General features: G+C 50.5%; 5 protein-coding genes across 5 annotated transcripts; 3 read left to right on the top strand and 2 right to left on the bottom strand.

Moving 5' to 3' along the window:
• Positions 1-45: 45 nt before the first annotated feature.
• Positions 46-1168, top strand: CGCS363_v010014 (putative vacuolar amino acid transporter YPQ3; the record flags this gene model as incomplete). Its single annotated transcript, XM_036641863.1, has 5 exons — positions 46-153; positions 212-311; positions 370-835; positions 883-932; positions 990-1168. The coding sequence occupies 5 exons, from the start codon at positions 46-48 to the stop codon at positions 1166-1168; spliced, it is 903 nt and encodes a 300-aa protein (XP_036493329.1).
• A 108-nt stretch (positions 1169-1276) lies between these two features.
• CGCS363_v010015 (putative transcriptional regulatory protein) lies at positions 1277-3490 on the bottom strand (the record flags this gene model as incomplete). The annotated part of the gene is made up of 5 exons (XM_036641864.1): positions 1277-1538; positions 1589-2376; positions 2499-3222; positions 3285-3391; positions 3449-3490. 5 exons carry the CDS (start codon positions 3488-3490, stop codon positions 1277-1279), a joined length of 1923 nt encoding a protein of 640 aa, XP_036493330.1.
• A 2316-nt stretch (positions 3491-5806) lies between these two features.
• Positions 5807-7355, bottom strand: CGCS363_v010016 (Satratoxin biosynthesis SC1 cluster protein 4; the record flags this gene model as incomplete). The annotated part of the gene is made up of 4 exons (XM_036641865.1): positions 5807-6236; positions 6288-6963; positions 7022-7157; positions 7251-7355. The coding sequence occupies 4 exons, from the start codon at positions 7353-7355 to the stop codon at positions 5807-5809; spliced, it is 1347 nt and encodes a 448-aa protein (XP_036493331.1).
• Positions 7356-8625: 1270 nt separating this feature from the next.
• Positions 8626-10444, top strand: CGCS363_v010017 (FAD-linked oxidoreductase ZEB1; the record flags this gene model as incomplete). The annotated part of the gene is made up of 3 exons (XM_036641866.1): positions 8626-8879; positions 8935-9135; positions 9199-10444. 3 exons carry the CDS (start codon positions 8626-8628, stop codon positions 10442-10444), a joined length of 1701 nt encoding a protein of 566 aa, XP_036493332.1.
• Positions 10445-11546: 1102 nt separating this feature from the next.
• CGCS363_v010018 (Multifunctional cytochrome P450 monooxygenase) lies at positions 11547-13242 on the top strand (the record flags this gene model as incomplete). The annotated part of the gene is made up of 6 exons (XM_036641867.1): positions 11547-11653; positions 11709-11900; positions 11964-12115; positions 12197-12435; positions 12490-12761; positions 12822-13242. 6 exons carry the CDS (start codon positions 11547-11549, stop codon positions 13240-13242), a joined length of 1383 nt encoding a protein of 460 aa, XP_036493336.1.
• Between the last annotated feature and the right edge of the window lie 4964 nt (positions 13243-18206).

The raw sequence follows: 18206 nt of genomic DNA on the forward strand, positions 1-18206 counted from the left end.
CCGTACCGAAACTTGAACTTTTCATCTACACGTCCATCTCCAATCATGGACTCCTCCGCGCCACTTTGGGGCCTCTCGCCAGGTCAGATAACCGGCAAAGATGCGTCCGAGATACTGGGCAGTATTAGCATGGCTGCATTTCTATGTCTCTTGGTAAATGACTGACAGATTCCTTCCCACCATCACCGATCCGCGTGCTGAGCTCCACCAGTTTCCCCAACTCATCACCAACTACCAGCGACAGAGTGCAGACAGCTTATCCATGGCGTTTCTCTTTGTGTGGTTACTGGGAGACGTGTCGAATCTTCTCGGTAGGCAAGCCTTCCGACATCTCCCGAGCAAGATCTGACATACTTGGGTAATATGCAGGAGGTATCGTCAACCATATCGCACCTGCAAGTCTGGCCGTATCCGCCTATCTTTGCGTTTCTGATTCGACACTCATCTGCCAATGCTTGTATTATAACCACTTGAGTCGAAAACGCGTTCAAGAGACTGCGACGATGAGTCAAGAAAGACAGCCACTTATTTCAACCGACATTGACGACAGAGGGGACGTGGCGCCCCACCACGCTTCGGCATCAGGCATTGAGGCATTCCCCGCAAGTCACGACGGCGAAAGAGACGTGAACGCGAGCATTTTCCATTGGCGTTACAGCGTTGTATGCATTGTTTTGGTGCAGTTGGCCGGAGTAGCAGGCTGGGCTTTGCTGTACAAAGCTGGCATTCTGACGAATAGTCTGTACGCTTTCACCGCAAAGGCAGATGACTCAAAGTCGGCGATTGAAGTGTTTGGTTCGGTGCTGGGGTACTTCGGGGCCCTCTGCTATTTGTGGTATGTTAAACAAGGCCAATGCCTGAAGACATCGCTAATTGATGAAGTGCTCGGGTGCCTCAAATCATCAAAAACTACAGGGGCAGGTCCTGTGCAGGTAAACCTCCCGAAGCTATGGGCTACTGACACCACACATGTGCTCACATATTCCCAGGCCTGGCACCTCTTTTCCTCTTTCTGTCCATTCTGGGCAATTTGATGTATGGTCTCAGTGTGATCGCATACAATCAAGAGAGGGAATACCTCCTGACGAGTTTGCCGTGGCTTTTTGGTTCACTTGGAACCATTTTGGAGGACTGTGTGATTTTACTTCAAGTTTGGATGTATCGGTAAACTTGTACACGAGACATTGGCTAGACAGCTTAGAGTCCAGGGCGTAGACTTTATCGTCTTCAGTCAAATTGCGATACAAGCGCGGCTTGATATTTCCATAAATCATAGCTACGATGCTAGATTAAAAGGTGCTTCCTTTGCTTTTGCTATTGCGCATGACCCCAGCCACATTAGCCACATGAAAAAGTCGCCCGTTTCTTGAACTCGGTCAGCTTCAACGGAAGTCCGAACCCTGTTTGCGAGGGACTTGATGGTATTAGCGGCAGAGATGAGAAGCTCAAGATCAAGAGATCCGTTTGGGCTGTACGGATGTATGACCATATCCAAGAAGAGTGATATGGCAGCGTTCGTGGCGTGGTGTATACACGACCTGGATTTCTGGTCAGCAAGGCTATAAGTCACACGATCAGGTTCACGAACCATAGACTCCATGATGGCATATTTGAGAGAAATAGACTCAGACACCGAAGCATAGATCGGCCAGCCTCAAGAGACAGATCGTAGCTCGAGTGAATCACGCTATGTAGGTCGAGTGGACCATCAATCTGGCTGTCGTCGGCGTCGTACTTCCTTACAGTGGTATGTACAAAAGTCATCATATGGAGATACTCCAATTGCAAGGCGAAACACTTGGTGTATTGCCGAGGGTTTGTTTGGGATGTTGCGAGAAGGGTTTGCGGAGAGGCTGATAATGCCGGTCGAAAGTCTAGCGGTATCGACAGTCTCCAGCGTTCAATCTCTTCATCTAATTCCCGGATATGTAGAAGCAGAGTCGTGTCCTTAGCTTCGCTGACCGCCGGGGAGTACAAAAGCCTGTAAACCTTCTCTTTAGTTTGACTAAGGACGAGATCGCCTGAGAAATGCGGAACTGGCCCATTGCCAACCGAAATCGGGCGGTCTACTGGCTCATCGAAGGATCGAAGGTAGGCGTAGTGTTGGTCATAATCCTTTGGAATAGACAAGTCACAGAAAACAGCTGACAAGAGGGGCGGTCTTCCAGTACGCAGCGCCAAGTCCTTGTCTGCAATATAGCATATCCAGAAGAGATTCCGAAGGTGAAGTCTCTTCTTCGCAGATAGAGTGGTCCCATCGTCTGGTGTATTGTTCAAAGCATAGGTGTGTCCCCCTAAGGCAGACACTGTGCTGCAGGCGAGAGGTAGATAGAAGCCAGCTTCTTGCCAGTGGCCATCTAGCGTCGAATGGGTATACTGACATGGTCTTCAGTAAGCTTCGTCATTAATTAAGAACTAGAGGCGCAACAAGGAAGACTTACTAAAGCCAGTAAACATTCAAGTATTGTTACGCTGTAATGTCCGGTGAGACTTATCAACAACTGACGAGCTTTGTTGGCACAACCATTCGCGTCAATACCAGAGAGGTAGTCATTACCCAAATCTTTGCAGTGGCTCATTAGACTCAAGATGCCCAAAACAGACGCCAAAGCCGCGAGCTGGGTAGGTGAACTAGGCCTATCGTCTGACATGCCATATGCGATGTCGAGTGTCTCGTCGAAAGAGAAACGATCAATTACTGGGAATGAGAGCCACAAAGGGGACATTAAGAATGATGACGCAAGCTCACGCAGAACTTGTTTGTCAGGCAAGCTTGATACTCCGGGAAACGCGGAAGAGAAACTCGTTGATGGCGCATAGTTGGATGTGAACAGTCGCAGCTTCCTCAAGTCGACGGTCTGGCCCGTTCTGGAAGAAATCCATTGGCGACCCTCTTCAGAGAAAGCATGTATGCCTCTGAAGAACCAGTTCGGCCCGATATGAGAGGCAAAGCAGGGAAAATCGGAAGCTGGGATAGAGGTCACAGAACTTGAAGATTGTCGCAAGCCTGGGAATTCTGTTTCTCGGGCTGAATGAGATGCGGGCGTGAGTTCAGCTGCTGCTGAGGCCGCTGAAGAAGCCGGCGTCTCTACTGAGCAGCTTGTGGGGGTTACGAAGTTCAGCGCATCATCACGCCCTAGCGGCTGCGCATTTGCCTGTGCCAGTGCCGACTCCAGGTGTTGAATGCGCTGATACAAATCATGGACGTCGGTCAATTTAAGCCTGTTTGAAGAATCAGTGCTATGAAAACAGGCGAATCTCCTCAGTAAACCGGTTTATTTTACCTGTTCTGCTTGGATTTACGCGGAGCTTCTCTGTTGAAAGTACATTGAGAGTCGTGGTGTCGGCACCAATCGCAGGTAACCCCTGCTTCAGGTATCAAGCACTGAATCTGCAATCCAACTTCCAGTCAGCACTGTTTGAAAATACGACAAGTCGGATATCTTACTTTTCGTCGATAACAGATGTCGCAGGCTCGTTTCGGCGACATGCTGAGTCCTAGCAGAATGATAGATAGAAAGTTGGCTCATCGGAGGGCACGGAGGCCGCTTGTTGATGGCAGGTTGTGGACCAAGTCAAACTGACGCTGCGAAAGCTTCATCAGTGAAAAATGTATAATGACTAAGCGGAGGTGGTGCCTCCGTGTCTTCCGATTACGTGAGCTTAAGCTAGGTTTCAGTAGAGGCATATGTTGTGAGAGCCTAAGATTATCGAACATAATTCATCCCTGAACAACCAACTCCAACACAATAGACCGATAGCCGCCCACGTTCTGCGCCGCGCTATTCTGCCCTCGGCTCGCATCACCAAGCCTCAAACGCCGCTTCCATTTTGGCCCACAGCCCTTGGCTCATGTATCCGGATAGCCAATAATTGCCACCTAAGTCCCGACCAATAATCACAAAGGCGTTGGGTAGCCCGAAGCCCGCCTGGTTGTTTTGGATGTACACCGGCCTTCCACGACGTTGTTCGTTGCCGCAGTCTTTCGCCTTAATACCGCTGGAAAAGTCAATATTGAAGAGGTCGGTCTTGGTCCAGTTGGAATATGTGATCATGTGCATAGATTTGTCTCCAAAGAAAGGTGGCAGCTTCATCTTGTTCGAACGCACCAAGGCTGCAGCGGCTTCAACTTGCCGTGCTGTTCCCAGTTCTTTGATAGCATTTCGAATCCGAGACGCCATGTAGCCCACTGGCTTGTCGAAAACATCAGCCATAGTGCTAACCACATTGATGAACCCAACTGCGTTTGAGAGGTAAAGTGCATCCATCTTGTTGGAGTCTGTAGATTTCAGGGGGAGCGGTCCGGTCTCGCCACTAAGGGCCTTGCGAAGAGAATAGGCGTTGTTCAGGACGAGAGTGCGCCTCCGAGTGGATGCATTTTCGGGTAGATGAGCAGTCGCGATCTTGGTCCACCATGCGCACAGCACATCACCCTCGCTCAGGAATGATGTGGCATTAGATGGATTAGGTCCATCTTGCAGCTCGGACATCGAGTCGTTGACAAGCTTATCCAGGAACAGTTTCGGCACGCGAACAACGCGAGTCTCTTGTTTACCCACGAATTCGAAGAGATGACCAATCGCCCAAGCACCGAGACTCAGGCTCGACATTAACTGCGACCGGAGTTTGTACGGTTCTGTCGAGTGGCAGCCAAACTTGGCAAGAGGATCAAAGTTAACCCCTGGCGCGTCACCTCCATACGGGGATGGGATTTCGTCATCTCTGCCTTGTAGCATCAACACCCAGGCGTCGAGAAGAGCCTTCTTTCCAAACGCGTCAAACAGCGTATGAGGCCAGTACAGCGTTACCAGCGTTGCATCCGAGAACGAAATAATGTGCAGTCCCAGCTGAGGCGCATCACTAGTCAGATACTCGTTGAGACTCAAGGGCGGATTGTCTGGGCGTCGCATAAGTGAGAGGTAACTATCCGTGTCTCCCATCACGGTTGGGCGCTTGTCATCCTTCGGTTGTAGATGTGGCAATTTCGAGGCCACAGGGTGCTCTCTAATCGACATGTGGGTGTTGTCGATTCTTGAAAATGACAGGGCAGATCTTGTGCCACGTTCAAAATCATTGATTTGGGGGAAGTGATATTCCAGAGCACCCGTTGAATTCTTTCGCAAACGGGCTGAGAGTTTTCGCCATCCTTCCCGACAAGTAAGACGCTCGAGGCTTGATCGAAGGGTGTCAGCGTCCAGGACTTCGTCAAACACCAAGAGGGAGTAGAGAATGAAGGATCGCCATATTGGTGTGTCGTCAAAATAGTGAAGCGGAGTGACAGAGTCAGTCGAGACCGCTGCTGGGACCGAGGGCCCAAAGATGGATTCCAACATCTCGTTGGTAGATTGAATGCACTCTGATAATGCCCATGATGATGCGAGAGCGAAGGAGAATAGAATGCTTGGTATTTATCACGCGGTTTGACACTCCACTGCTCACAGGTTGATCACCTGTACTTTGTATTGCCACCGCATGCTGGCCAAGGGACCGCGTACAGACGGCCCATCAATTAGCCAACAAGAATCTGTCTCTACTCATGGATGCGCTAGAAGACGGTTGATAATACGACTTCCATGCAGTCAGCATGCAGCCTGATTGCCTTGCATTGACCACGCCGGCCTGAAGAACGCCCCCCTGTATGGCACGGGTTGAACACGAGGATCAACGAAGAATATCGAAACCCCTGCTATCATTATTGGTCGGCTCGGACTTGCTGCTAAAGAAAGCGGTGGGGTTTGCAACTGCCAAATTGTGATCAAAAATGATTTTTATTTAATAACTAAGAAGCTCGAATAATCCACCTCCGCTAATGATGTGCTTGTCTTGGCCTCTGCAGGTCCGTCATCTGCACAAGGCTAGCTTCATCGCTATCGCTGTATGAGACTGTGAATGTCTTCTGAAACTTGATATGGCGGTCCTGAGAATCGACATCCGGGCTCGTTCTATCGACAGTAACCACGCCGACTGTTCGGGGCTGGCTGCGAGCGGCCTTGGACCTATTATCGCTCCCGTACTGTTGATAGTACTGACGACCCTTGCTCCTGATTGTCGATCCGGAAATAGACGGGAACAACTTGACCAGAATCATGCGGATAGATGGTAGACAGGCGCACATGATTCCGACGATGATCTCGATGGTGCTCCAGATGCTGACCTCCATGAAGTCCATCGTTGGGTTAGAGCCTTTGGCAAAATCGACGAGAGATTGTAAGCGGATGATGCTCACGACGGTCACACTGTTGTAAGGTAAGCCACGAGTCAATCAGGGTCTTTGCAAGGGTGCTTACAAGGTCCCCACGATGAACATCATCGCGACGCCGATCTTCTTCTTCCAGTGCAGCCTTAGAGCCCGCAGTTGCCATAACGGGATTGCCAGCATCCACAAATCCAAGGCAATGCTGATAGCGGCATTGGACCAGCTGATAGCATTGGCGTTCGCACAACTGCCTTCGTGTAGCCCGTCCCACTTGGTCCAGAAGTAGTGGATAGGCTTGCACTGGAAGACGGCGGTGATAACGAACGCCAAGCCCCACACGATGATGAATATCGTTGTTCCCCAAAGCATCCGCTGCACTTCTCTGGCAGGGAAGATTCGCATGTAGAAGAAAATGATGGCCAACTTGACGAGCGTCACCTGCAAAAAGTACAACCAAGCCATGATGTAGAAGTAGAACAAGACATTGGTGATCATCTGCGGCGTCAACGTGTAGATATCTCGGCCGAGGCCATTCTTCGTTGTTCCGTAGACGGTGATGATAGCGCTCGGCATGGCAGCAATCAACGTGGCCAAGACGAACCAGTCGTCCCAGCCAATGTCGAGGCCTGCGAAGAAGATCTTGTATGAGAACCGAGCCAAGACGAAGACCGCACCCAGAATGGCCATGACATTCGAGAGTATCACGTATTCCTGGGATCGGTCGCGCACCGGAGCGCCGCAATTCGTGAGGCTCGCATTTTTGGTAGCTGAATTATCGGCAGCGTTAGATATCAGTCAGAAGGCAAGAAGCTGGGGAAAACATACCGAGAGCCTCGGGAATCGTGCAAGTTCCCGTAACACACAGCGTGACGTTATACTGAAACGCTGCGTTTGTACATATGCAAGTCTGGTTTGTAGGAGCACATAGGCCGCCTTGGAAGGCCTGAGCTATGCATTTTGTCTGTATTCACAGCAGGTCAGCCAATGCCAATCTTGAGGCTGATGATGGTGAAGTCCGAGTCAGCGTTTGACGAGCGGACAAGGGAGGACGTACGGCGCAAACCGGATAGCTGGGTTTATTTGCGGATGTCTGCTGTGCCGTCGCGATGGACAAGACGGCCAGGACCAACACCAACACGAGTCGATGAAAGGATGCCATGTTTCTTGGCCGGCAGCAGGACTGCTGCTGGCAATGACTCGGATGATCTTTGCTTAAGAATAAATGAAAGCAATTCCCTTCACGAAGAAAGTCCCCTGGAGTCCATGTGGCAAAGCAGGGTTCAAAAATGTGCGGCCGCCATGTCCCAGAATTGTTGGCGATTTGGTCAGGAATTCTAGGGATGAACACTAGTCTCCCTCGCTTCGGCTGATGATACGCTGCACATGTGGTCGAAGGATTGGCATCACATTGCCAGTTTGCAAGGCCATTCCCGGAGGCATCTGCATCACTTCATTCAGCCTAGCACAAGTTCCAGCCAGATGAGGGCCGAATGAACCGTTGGTTGTGAGAGACTCCGCCCCCATGCCGCTTCTTGGCTCCCTCAAACGGAAGCGAGTCCCGTCCTCGCGTTCTGGCCAAGAGCCCCTGCAGCAGAAAATGCATTAACAAATCGAAGCCACCAGCGGCACAGCAGCTCAGAATCCTGCTGCCCGGAAATTAATACCCTACCAGATCTCGGGTTCGACGCCACTGAAGAACAGCAATGCGCTCAAAATCTTCAATCCCGTGGGCGGCACAGAAGCAATTCTACGAGCGGCGCGGACGGCAGGATTCATTCAGCAATCGAGGGTCGATCTGGTTCATCCCATCGTTGTCATTTTAGCCTCTTTTTAATTAACTCTAGATCTGTGCGCGCTGGGCTGAAGACTGGAGAAGATTATCCCTTCCCGCCCCCGCGGGAGCAATCATTCTTGACACCCATCGCCGCCGTCCGGGCCACCCGGTGTCTCATCCGTATTCCCCGGGTAAGGCCGAATCAGGGGCTCATGCATGGAATCTATGGGTCCATCGGGTGTCACTATCTACAATAGGAAGTTCTGTAATGGGGTCGTCGATAAGTATGCGTGTGCTTGCAAGGATGCCCGCGACCGCGTACTCGGCCGATCCAGTTTCGGGCATCCGGCCGCAGGCTATCGATGTTCGAATTTCAGAACCAACAGGTGAATATGGCGCATGAGAGACTCTCCAACGTCGCCGCCAACAATGTAGCAGACCAGATGGGGTCTCGCTCCGCCCCAGGCCGAGGTTGCGCACTCGTCGTTGCAGGGAGGGTGGATATCGAGATGAAATAGGGACCAGCAGTGCGAGGGATATATGAGCTTGGGAAGATAATCACATCTGTCGTGCAGCTCACCTCTTAGCCACCCACCCCTCTCTCACTCACCTTTCCTTACCTCCGTTGACTACTTGCCCAACTCAAGTCATCAACATGAGGCTCTCTTACCTGGCCGTAGCCACCACCTTGGCTACCCTTACTGCTGCAGCCGTGGCCCCCAAGCAACAATGTCACTGCCTGCCCGGGGATGCATGCTGGCCTTCGGTTTCGTCTTGGAACAGGTTGAACGACACCGTCGGTGGACGTCTTGTTGCTACCGAGCCAATTGGATCGCCGTGCCACGACCCTACCTATGATGCTGACGCCTGTGCCGCTCTTCAGGCAGGGTGGACGAACCCCTTGACGCAGTGAGTGTCCGAGAAACCGCGATCACTGTCAGACAATATGCTGATTCATCAACAGTATTCCTTCTTCGTCATCCGTGATGCAATCTTACTTCGCCAACCAGTCCTGTGATCCCTTCACAGACAGGTCCATTCCTTGCACTCTGGGCAACTATGTCAGCTACGCCGTTGATGTCAAGTGCACGGCGGATGTAAGCTATGCTCTCAAGTTTGCCAAGGCGAACAACCTTCGCGTCGTTGTTCGTAACACTGGACATGAGTAAGCAACATTCTTGCAATCCGTATGCTGTGACCTTGCAACAGTCGCTGATTGTCTCCAAAGCTTCCTCGGCCGCTCTACTGGTGCCGGAGCCCTGGCTATCTGGACGAACCACCTCAAGACCATTGACTTCACCACCTGGTCCGACAAGTACTACTCGGGTCCCGCTGTAAACGTCGGAGCCGGTGTTCTCGGATACGAGATGCTCGAGGCTGCCCACGCCAAGGGCCTCACTGTCGTGTCCGGTGAGTGCGCCACAGTCGGTCTTGCTGGTGGCTTCATTCAAGGCGGCGGACACTCTGCGTTGAGCACCCAATTTGGCTTGGGTGCGGACCAGACTCTTGCTTTCCAGGTTGTCACGGCAGACGGCAAGACTGTCGTTGCATCCGCGACCCAAAACGCCGATCTGTACTGGGCTCTCAGTGGAGGCGGCGGCGGCACCTTTGGTATTGTGACTGGCCTCACCGTCCGCGCTTACCAGGCAGAGACTGTTGGAGGCGCCGCTTTCCAGCTTCTTGCTGCTACAACCACTCCGGAGAAGTTCAACGCCGCTGTCTCCAAGTTCCACGAGCTGCTGCCCAACATGACGGACAACGGCGCTTTTGTTGTGTTCCTTCACAACTCTCAGTTCCTCGTCCTGCGACCACTGACCGTTTGGAACTCCACTGCTGCCTACGTTCGCGATGTCGTTCTGGCGCCGTTTACCAAAGCCATGGAGGAAATCGGTGTCACTTTGACGGTGGCCTACAGCGAGCTGTCCTACCGTGATCACTACGACCGGTACATGGGTCCTCTCCCTCAGGGCAACCTCGAGGTGACGAGGTACCAGTTTGGCGGCCGACTCATCCCGCGTACCGTGCTTGAGACCAACAACGTCGAGTATCAAAAGGTCGTCAACAACCTCACGGCCAACGGCGTTCTTCTCGCAGGTAGCGTCGGCCACTACGACAAGCCAGCGGGTGCCGCTAGCAACGCTGTGCACCCCGCGTGGCGCAAAGCCGTCATGCAGCTGCAGCTCATCACCAACTGGGACAACGCTGCGCCTTGGGTTGACATGGAGGCTTCACAAAGACGCATGACGGAGGAGTTTATGCCGCTGATTACCTCGGTGACTCCTGGAAGCGCGTCGTACATGAACGAGGCAGACTTCAGACAACCGGACTGGCAAGACGCCTTCTTTGGCGAGAACTACAGCAAACTTCTCTCCATCAAGAAGAAGTATGATCCTGAGTCGCTGTTTTACGTCCTGAAGGGCGTGGGCAGTGAGGCATGGACTGTTGGTTCTGACGGCAGGATGTGCCGCGCCTAGAAGTTTCGAGAACAAGACGTAACCTAATTAATACATAAACATAATGCTCCTCTACAAAACCTTGGAAACTTTAATCCAACCTATCTTTAAACTCACTTACTATCATCTCAGAGCGTATCGGGCTTCCTAAGCGTTGGGTTTTCGACGACATCATCCCGTACTTTGCCCAAAGGTAGACACTACCACTTGTGTCACTGATCAAGCCGCACACCTTGCCACAATTATCTTGACTTAACTGCATGCTTGGCTCTTAGATGTGATTCAATAATATTTGAGGACTTTAATTGATCCCATCGATGGTTCGACGATGCTTCCGTCGGTGAAAACTCACTCGCAGCAACGGGACGGCTCGTGGATGCCGATCAGTTGCGGCAAAGAAGCATAATTACGAGGCATGCGTGGGTAAGCGGGTATCCGGCCACCCTGATTTGTGCGGTCCGCTGCAAAACGGCCCCTTCTCCTCTTTCTCACAATTTTGTGGTCCTCGGCCATGCATGAACTCGTGGTCGTTGGACCAACAGCCATGTCGCAACAGGGGACTTGCGGGCGTACCTTCCCCAAATCGCAAGAAAGTCGTGGTACTTGTGCGAATGCCCACTTCATTCGAGATCGTCATGCAGGAAAAGGTTCTTTCGTGATTGGATAGGTGTCACCTTCGCCCAGTGATGGTGAGGGGTCACTTAGCGTGAACAAGAAGAAAATGTACATAAATGGGTGCTGCTGTCATTTTTGGCTGTATATCTTGGGTGTTGAATAGCTACCTCGAATCAACAGGAACAAATATGCAAGACCCAATGCTTTTTGTTGGCTTCCTAGCCATACTCTGCGTCATTTATGTGGCAGACAGGCTGGTTCAATGGAGACGAAATGCAAATCTTGCTCCCCTTCCCCCTGGGCCCAAGGGACTTCCGTTGGTAGGGAACTTACGTGACTTGCCTGAACCTGGCGTTCTGGAGGCGGAACATTGGGCGAAGCTTGCCGAGTATGGTAAGCTTGCGTACTTCCGATTGCTGCGCATATGCAAAGTTTGCGCGCAGTAGCTGAACGGACTCTTGCTAAGATGAGATGGCTATGGACAGGTCCTATCAGTTCGATTACTATCATGGGCAATACCCTCATTTTCGTCAATGATGCTCAGATGGCGATAGACATGTTGGACAAGCGGGCAACATACTCGTCAAGGGCGGTATTCAATTTCGCCGGCGACATGTGCGTTCCTTCAAACTCGTTTCCAAGCATGGGTTGTTGACTGACATGTCATCAGCATTGGCTGGAGCAAAACGACGGCGGCATTGAAGTACAACAACACATTGCGTGCGCATCGCAAGAACTTTGCACGTATCATGGGTACAAAGGCACTTGCTTCACAGTATCACAGCTTGCAGGAAGCTGAAGTTGCCTATTTCCTTCAGCACGTTCTTGACAACCCCGAAAGTCTGAGAGACCACATCAAGAGGTGTGTTGACCAATCCGCCGACAAAACCCACTAGACGCAGCTTACTGATATTTCTAACGACAGACAAGCCGGCTCTATTATCCTGAAGGTTGTCTATGGCTACAGCGCCGAGCAAGAGAAGAGAGATCCGCTCATTGACATGATCCAACAATGTACCGAGGATTTATCCAGCTCGGGTGTTCCAGGCGCCTTTCTGGTCGACATTATCCCAAGCCGTGAGTTATCAATCCACAATCTCAGCAATATTCAATGTCTTTGTATATAATGCATTTTAAGGAGATTCTGACGTCTTTAAGTCCGCTATGTTCCAGATTGGGTTCCCGGAACAGGCTGGAAGAAACTGGCTCGGAAGTGGGCATATGAGCTAAACCTTGCAATCGAGACGCCCTTCGCATTCGTGCAGCGTCAGTTATCTGAAGGAAGGGAAAACAACTCATTTGTGGCGAATCTGCTCAAGAACAGCAAGAACACTGCTGAGGACGCGCGCGAGATCAAATGGGGTTCATCTTCTCTTTACAGTGGAGGTGCCGATACGGTAAGACATTGTCTTCCTCTTTCTGGGATGTAACAGCTGGCTAATTCATTGAAGACTGTGTCAACTGTAGCATGCTTCTTCTTGGCTATGACGATGTTCCCCGAAGTTCAAGCCAAGGCCCAGGCGGAGATTGATCGGGTCGTGGGCACTGAGCGCCTGCCCACCCTGGATGACCGAGACTCTCTGCCGTATGTTGAAGCTATCATGAAGGAGACCCTGCGATGGCATTCGGTAGTTCCCACGGCCCTCCCCCACACTGCCGACGAGGATACTATCTATGCTGGATACCGCATTCCAAAAGACACAATGATCATGCCCAATGTTTGGTGAGTTGGTCCTAGAATGGCAGGCTTGATCATAGACTAACGTTGTTCTCGCGATTGCAGGTGGTTTACCCACGACCCCAGTATCTACCCAGAGCCGAATGAGTTCCGACCCGATAGGTATTTGGAAAGTCCTGGGCACGAGCCTGAAACCGACCCTCGTAAATTCGTCTTTGGCTTTGGTCGACGAATTTGCGCAGGCAAGACCTTCGCCGAGAACACACTGTTCCTCGACTTTGTGCAGTCTCTGGCTGTGTTCAATATTCGAAAGAAGTCCATTGATGGCCGAGTCGTTGAGCCACATATGAAGAGTCTTCCCGGTGCAATCAGTCACTTGGCGCCGTACGAGACGTACATTGAGGCACGGTCCCCTCACCACGAGAAGATGATTCGTGCTCTTGCACATAAGTACCCGTGGCAGGAGTCGGACGGGGAGACATTGAAAAGAATTGGGACTCCGAAGACGGACCCTGTTATGATTTGACCGTCGCAATGGAAGAGGCTGATATGGTTCATGGGGATTTAACGCTCGGTATCAATAGAATGAACGAGCGAATGCGGTGCTACTACCTTTCGTTTCCTTGAATCGATGCTGAACTGTTCATGGAAGATGGTATGATGACAAATTGTTTAGTGGCCCTCTTGACCGTAAAGTTCTCGCTGTTATGTTCGCGCGAGAGTGTCACCTTCAAGAAGAATGCCGCATCGAGGAAGGCTACACGTAGAGTACCAACGTACCTCGTTGGTAGAACGAGTGTTTGTACATGTAAACAAACTCGCCAAAGCCACCCGAACGGACGGTACTCGAAGTCTTCTATTGCCATGCTTTGATTCGCATTGTTGCTAGAGTGTGCATATAGTTGCTAGATTCCTAGAACAAAGACAGTTTCATTAGCAAAAGATAGCAAAGTTGTGGTTAGTGAAAACAATCACAAGCATCGCGAAACGAAAGCTGCCATTTTTGGCAACGCGTATGTTGATGATGAGTGACACATGGATGACGAACCTTCCTATGTCGTGCATTCACACAGCGTATCACCAGGAAGAGCACAATGTGTTCACGCCATAGCTCCAGCGCGAAGACTGCTTATGTTTGCCTCACGTAGTCGCCAAATAACGAGGGTGAATTTGGTTTGATGAGTTCTGGATTGGTCACTGTTCATAGGCCACGAATACTAGATGGCACAATCTGTCGAGTTGCTTCGTTGTGATACGGACCATATTCTGCGGCTGAGATCTCTCTCATTGTGGGATGAACCTGCTTACTTCGGTTCCGCTGGCATCTGTTTCACAAACCAATAAGCACCTAACATACGCGACGCAAGCAAAACTGCCGGTACGACGGATTTGAGACTCAACCAACGGATTCATCTTGAAAAACATTGATCCGTCCGTGATTTAGTCTCAGTGTAGCTCACTTATTAGGAATGAACTTTGTCTGCGGAGCATTGGTTGCCTCCCGAGACCCAACTTCCCCTTTGCTTCACCTGGCCACCATACTGTTGTCACTTGGAATGAATCGTCTCTAGAAATGGCGCTGAGTCTACGAGGTGCTTTCACGTTGAAAGCAGAAGTTCGCTTAGCTCAGGCAATTTCTGAGTTTGAAGCCAGCCTCACCCCCGAGCAGAAACCGTCATTTCGAAACGCGAGGTTGGCGGCATTCACAACACCTCCGACACTCAAAGATGTTATGCAGCTCACCGCTGAGGTTGATACTCAGGCGCGGATGAGGCATAAGACATCAAGATCTTTTGGGCCACGATTAACCAATATGCTTCAATCCGTACAGCAATATGCGGCTCTGGGCGACATTGTAGTCGGTGGTTCCCAGAGCGTAGTTGCTTGCGGGATCTGGGCAGCAGTCAGAATGGTTCTTCATGTACGTCGCGTAATCTCGAAGAGTGTCTCAACCAAAACTCACTATATGAAAGCTATCCATAGGCTACTTATCATATCTCGAAAAGCTGTCAATGCTGTTTATGGAGGCCGGTCGTCAGGCGCCTCGGTATCAGGCCATGGCCCTGATTTACCCAAAGTCGAAGGCCCTCCAGAATTACCTTTTCGAATACTACATTATCGTAATCAGAGTCTGTCAGCGCATTCACCACTTCACCAGAAAGTCCGTTTTAGGTCAAATGGCCGCCTCATTAGATAATTCGGACTTGCGGGGTTTCCAAAACGACCTTCAGTTGTGGGCAACGTCGGTCAAAGAGGAGGTCAATGTTTTACTCAACCAACAAATCGCAGAAGACGCGGAAACCAACTCACAGACGCGGGCAATAGTCAATCGATTGTCTGACAGTTCAAACCACCGAGAAGCTCTCCTGAAGAAAGTACAATGGCTGGAAGCTTGTTCTACATACGACTACCAAACCCCCTGGAAGCAAACCCGCAAAAGAGGGTCATCATCTTTATTATCGACATGGTCGGAGTACCAAGCATGGTTGAAGGACAGCTCCTCATCTACAATGCTTCTGAGTGGAAAGATTGGCGCGGGGAAATCCGTTACTCTCTCTAACATTGTAGATGATATACATCTCCAAGGCGATTCCCTCGTCGTTTACTTCTTCTGTCGTCACGATCTGCCAGAAAGTCTGAAGTGCCGGACGATTCTTGGAAGCTTTACCCGACAGTATCTGTCTTTCTTCTCCTTAGGAAACGATGTCTTTGAGAAAGAAGTACCTCTCCTAGACATTACTGCACTTGGGAATGTTCTTGAGACTTCTGTCTGCGCCGGGAAAAGATATCTAATACTGGACGGACTCGATGAATGCAGCCCTGAAGAACGCCATAGTCTCCTACTACAGTTGTCTAGACTACGCAGTTCACCAAACTGGTACATTGCATTTTCAGCAAGACTTTCAGCAGATGACATCTTTTCGAATTACATCAAGACGGATTGGCACATTTATATGCCCACCGACAACCCGGACATACGAGTATACATTGAATCGGAACTCCAGAATAGAATTGAGAGGGGTGAACTGGATGTAGAGGACGATCAGATTGTCAGCGAGATTTTCGCCGCATTACTTGAGGGGGCTAACGGAATGTAAGTTCACATACCTCCTTTTTGTTCAACGATGCTTTCGGTGTTCATGCGTGTATCCTGACGCGCTATACAATTTCCACTTACGTTCTTGGGTATCTGAACACTGCTACGTCAGCTATGAACCAGTATGATGATAGACTAACCAAGCCCACAGGTTTTTATGGGTGTCACTTCAGTTGGATGCACTTTGTCTTGAGGTATCAACTTATGCAATTCGACAAGTTCTGCAGTCTTTACCGAAAGACCTAGGGGAGACCTATGCCCGAATCCTGAAGACAACTACGAAGAGTGATACCAGAAACTACCACATGCGGATTTTCAAAGCTATGACTGCTGCGTATGAGCCACTCACACTGGACCAAATCCGAGAAATGACCAGTGTTACGAATGGAGACATATTGTGGGATCCCAGCAAGCTGATCAACAACATCCGTCGGATTTTGAAATTCTGCGGCAGCCTGGTCATGATCGATGAAGAAGAATGCACCGTCAGATTCGTTCATCACAGCGCCAAAAGCTTCCTGTTGGGCAGTTTGAGTACAACCTTTGACCATACCTTCTCCGAAACGGAGGCTGATCAAGAGCTCGGTGGGACTATTCTGACCTATATGAGCTACGGAATTTTCGACAAAAGAATGTCTAGGCGACTAGTTCCTAGATTTGATGTCGGCAGTCTACCAAACTACGTGGCGGAAAAAGCAGCTGGTGGCTCACGCGTTGCCAAAGGTCTTCTCAGAATTAAATCTGGAAAGAGTCGCGACATCGGACCATATCTGGAGACCTGTAGCCAACGACATGCGACCAAAATGCGGGATACTGAGCACCCTTTTCTTCTCTACGCGCAGAGATTCTGGCTGCTGCATTCCAGACACATTGCCTGTCCGGAGCTTCAAAGGTTATGGGAACGCCTGGCCGCAGACCGGAACTTCTTCGACATTCGTGAATTAAAGATCACTCCTCACCTGGCGGGACCGTTGGACAAATTTGAAGCCGACACCAACCATCCTTTTCTTATGGGTCTCACTTGGGCATTAAACTATTCGCACGTGTTCTTGTTCGATTACATCATGAGCTTAGAGAGGGATTACGGTCTGTCCGTCCGACGAGTAATGGCCCGGCTGATATTCTTCCGACGTGTTCTGAAATGCATCACATGTCAGGCACTCACGCCCACTGACACTATTACGCGGCTTCGGATGATACATCGTTTAATTCCTATTGCCGTAAGGCTTCGAGTTCATGAAGCAGTCCTCTCAATGCTTCATAGCCTGGAAAACCTCGAAGATCGACCTTTCAGACGGCATTCAGACCATTCTGGTAGGCATGAACTTGGCTCCATGCCGGCTCCTCAATCTACTCAGCTTGAAAAGGAAAGGATCATGAATATGGGTCCCTCTCTAGTCAAAGTCGCGACGTCGACTCAAGATACCCGGATACTCTATCTATTGGTCAAGTCCGGTATGGCAACGTCGTCGCAGGAGAACTCCTATGCTCTTTCAAACATAATGAAGTCGAACACCCCTCAGCTTGTGCTTTTACGCACGTTTCAGTTGCTTGTCGAAGCAGGTCTCGATCTTCAATGTTTGGAGCCAAACCAAGTTTACTTTGTTTGCCACCAAATGACCACCGCCAGCGCATCAAGCAAGGACAGAGCATCACTAACGCTTGCTGCCGTTCTTACAGAAGCCCGGAAAGTTCGCGGCCTGTTAACAAGTATCTTTAACGTGGCATGCGGTCGAGGAAACCTGAAATTAGCGATAGCGTCCTGGCCGGACCGCTGTCAAAACGAGAATAGTGACAGCTGGGGATCGATATTCCAAGGCAATGAGTTCTCGTTAGCTATACAAGAAATCTCACGAGATCGCTTTGACATCGCCAATCGACTTCTGATCGACGATGACTTTCCTCACGAGCTTGGCGTGCTCGACGCTACAACATTGCATCGCGTCGTCATTTTGCGCAACTGGTCACTGGCCCGACGACTGATTGATAGGGGGGCTGACAAGAGTAACCTCATCGAATTCTGCGCAAGAAACGAATTGCTTCATTTTTGTGTTCTAGTAGCAGATTTGGCCGGCCTTGATTTCATTCTCAGCATCGGCATGGACATAAACCACGTCTCTTGCGGGCCGAACTTCTCCAACCACACCCCAGTCGAGTCATTAGCATCTCGGTACTCAGATTGGAGTCGGACGTATTCATTCAGAGCCTTGATTGTTCGTGGCTCTCGGTTAAGAATGGATGGGAGCACTGAGCTCTACCCCATCCGTTTCATCGAGAAGGATCTTGAGCATTACGTTAAGAATGACGACATTCCGGCATCAAACATGGCCAGGCTGATTCAGCGCGAGTTGGATTCCCCAGCGCCTTTGGAAAATAGGATGATTCTGCGAGAG

Source organism: Colletotrichum siamense (assembly GCF_013390195.1).
Source record: "Colletotrichum siamense strain Cg363 chromosome Unknown KSG_Cg363_contig06, whole genome shotgun sequence".
Classification (NCBI taxonomy): Eukaryota; Fungi; Ascomycota; class Sordariomycetes; order Glomerellales; family Glomerellaceae; genus Colletotrichum; species Colletotrichum siamense.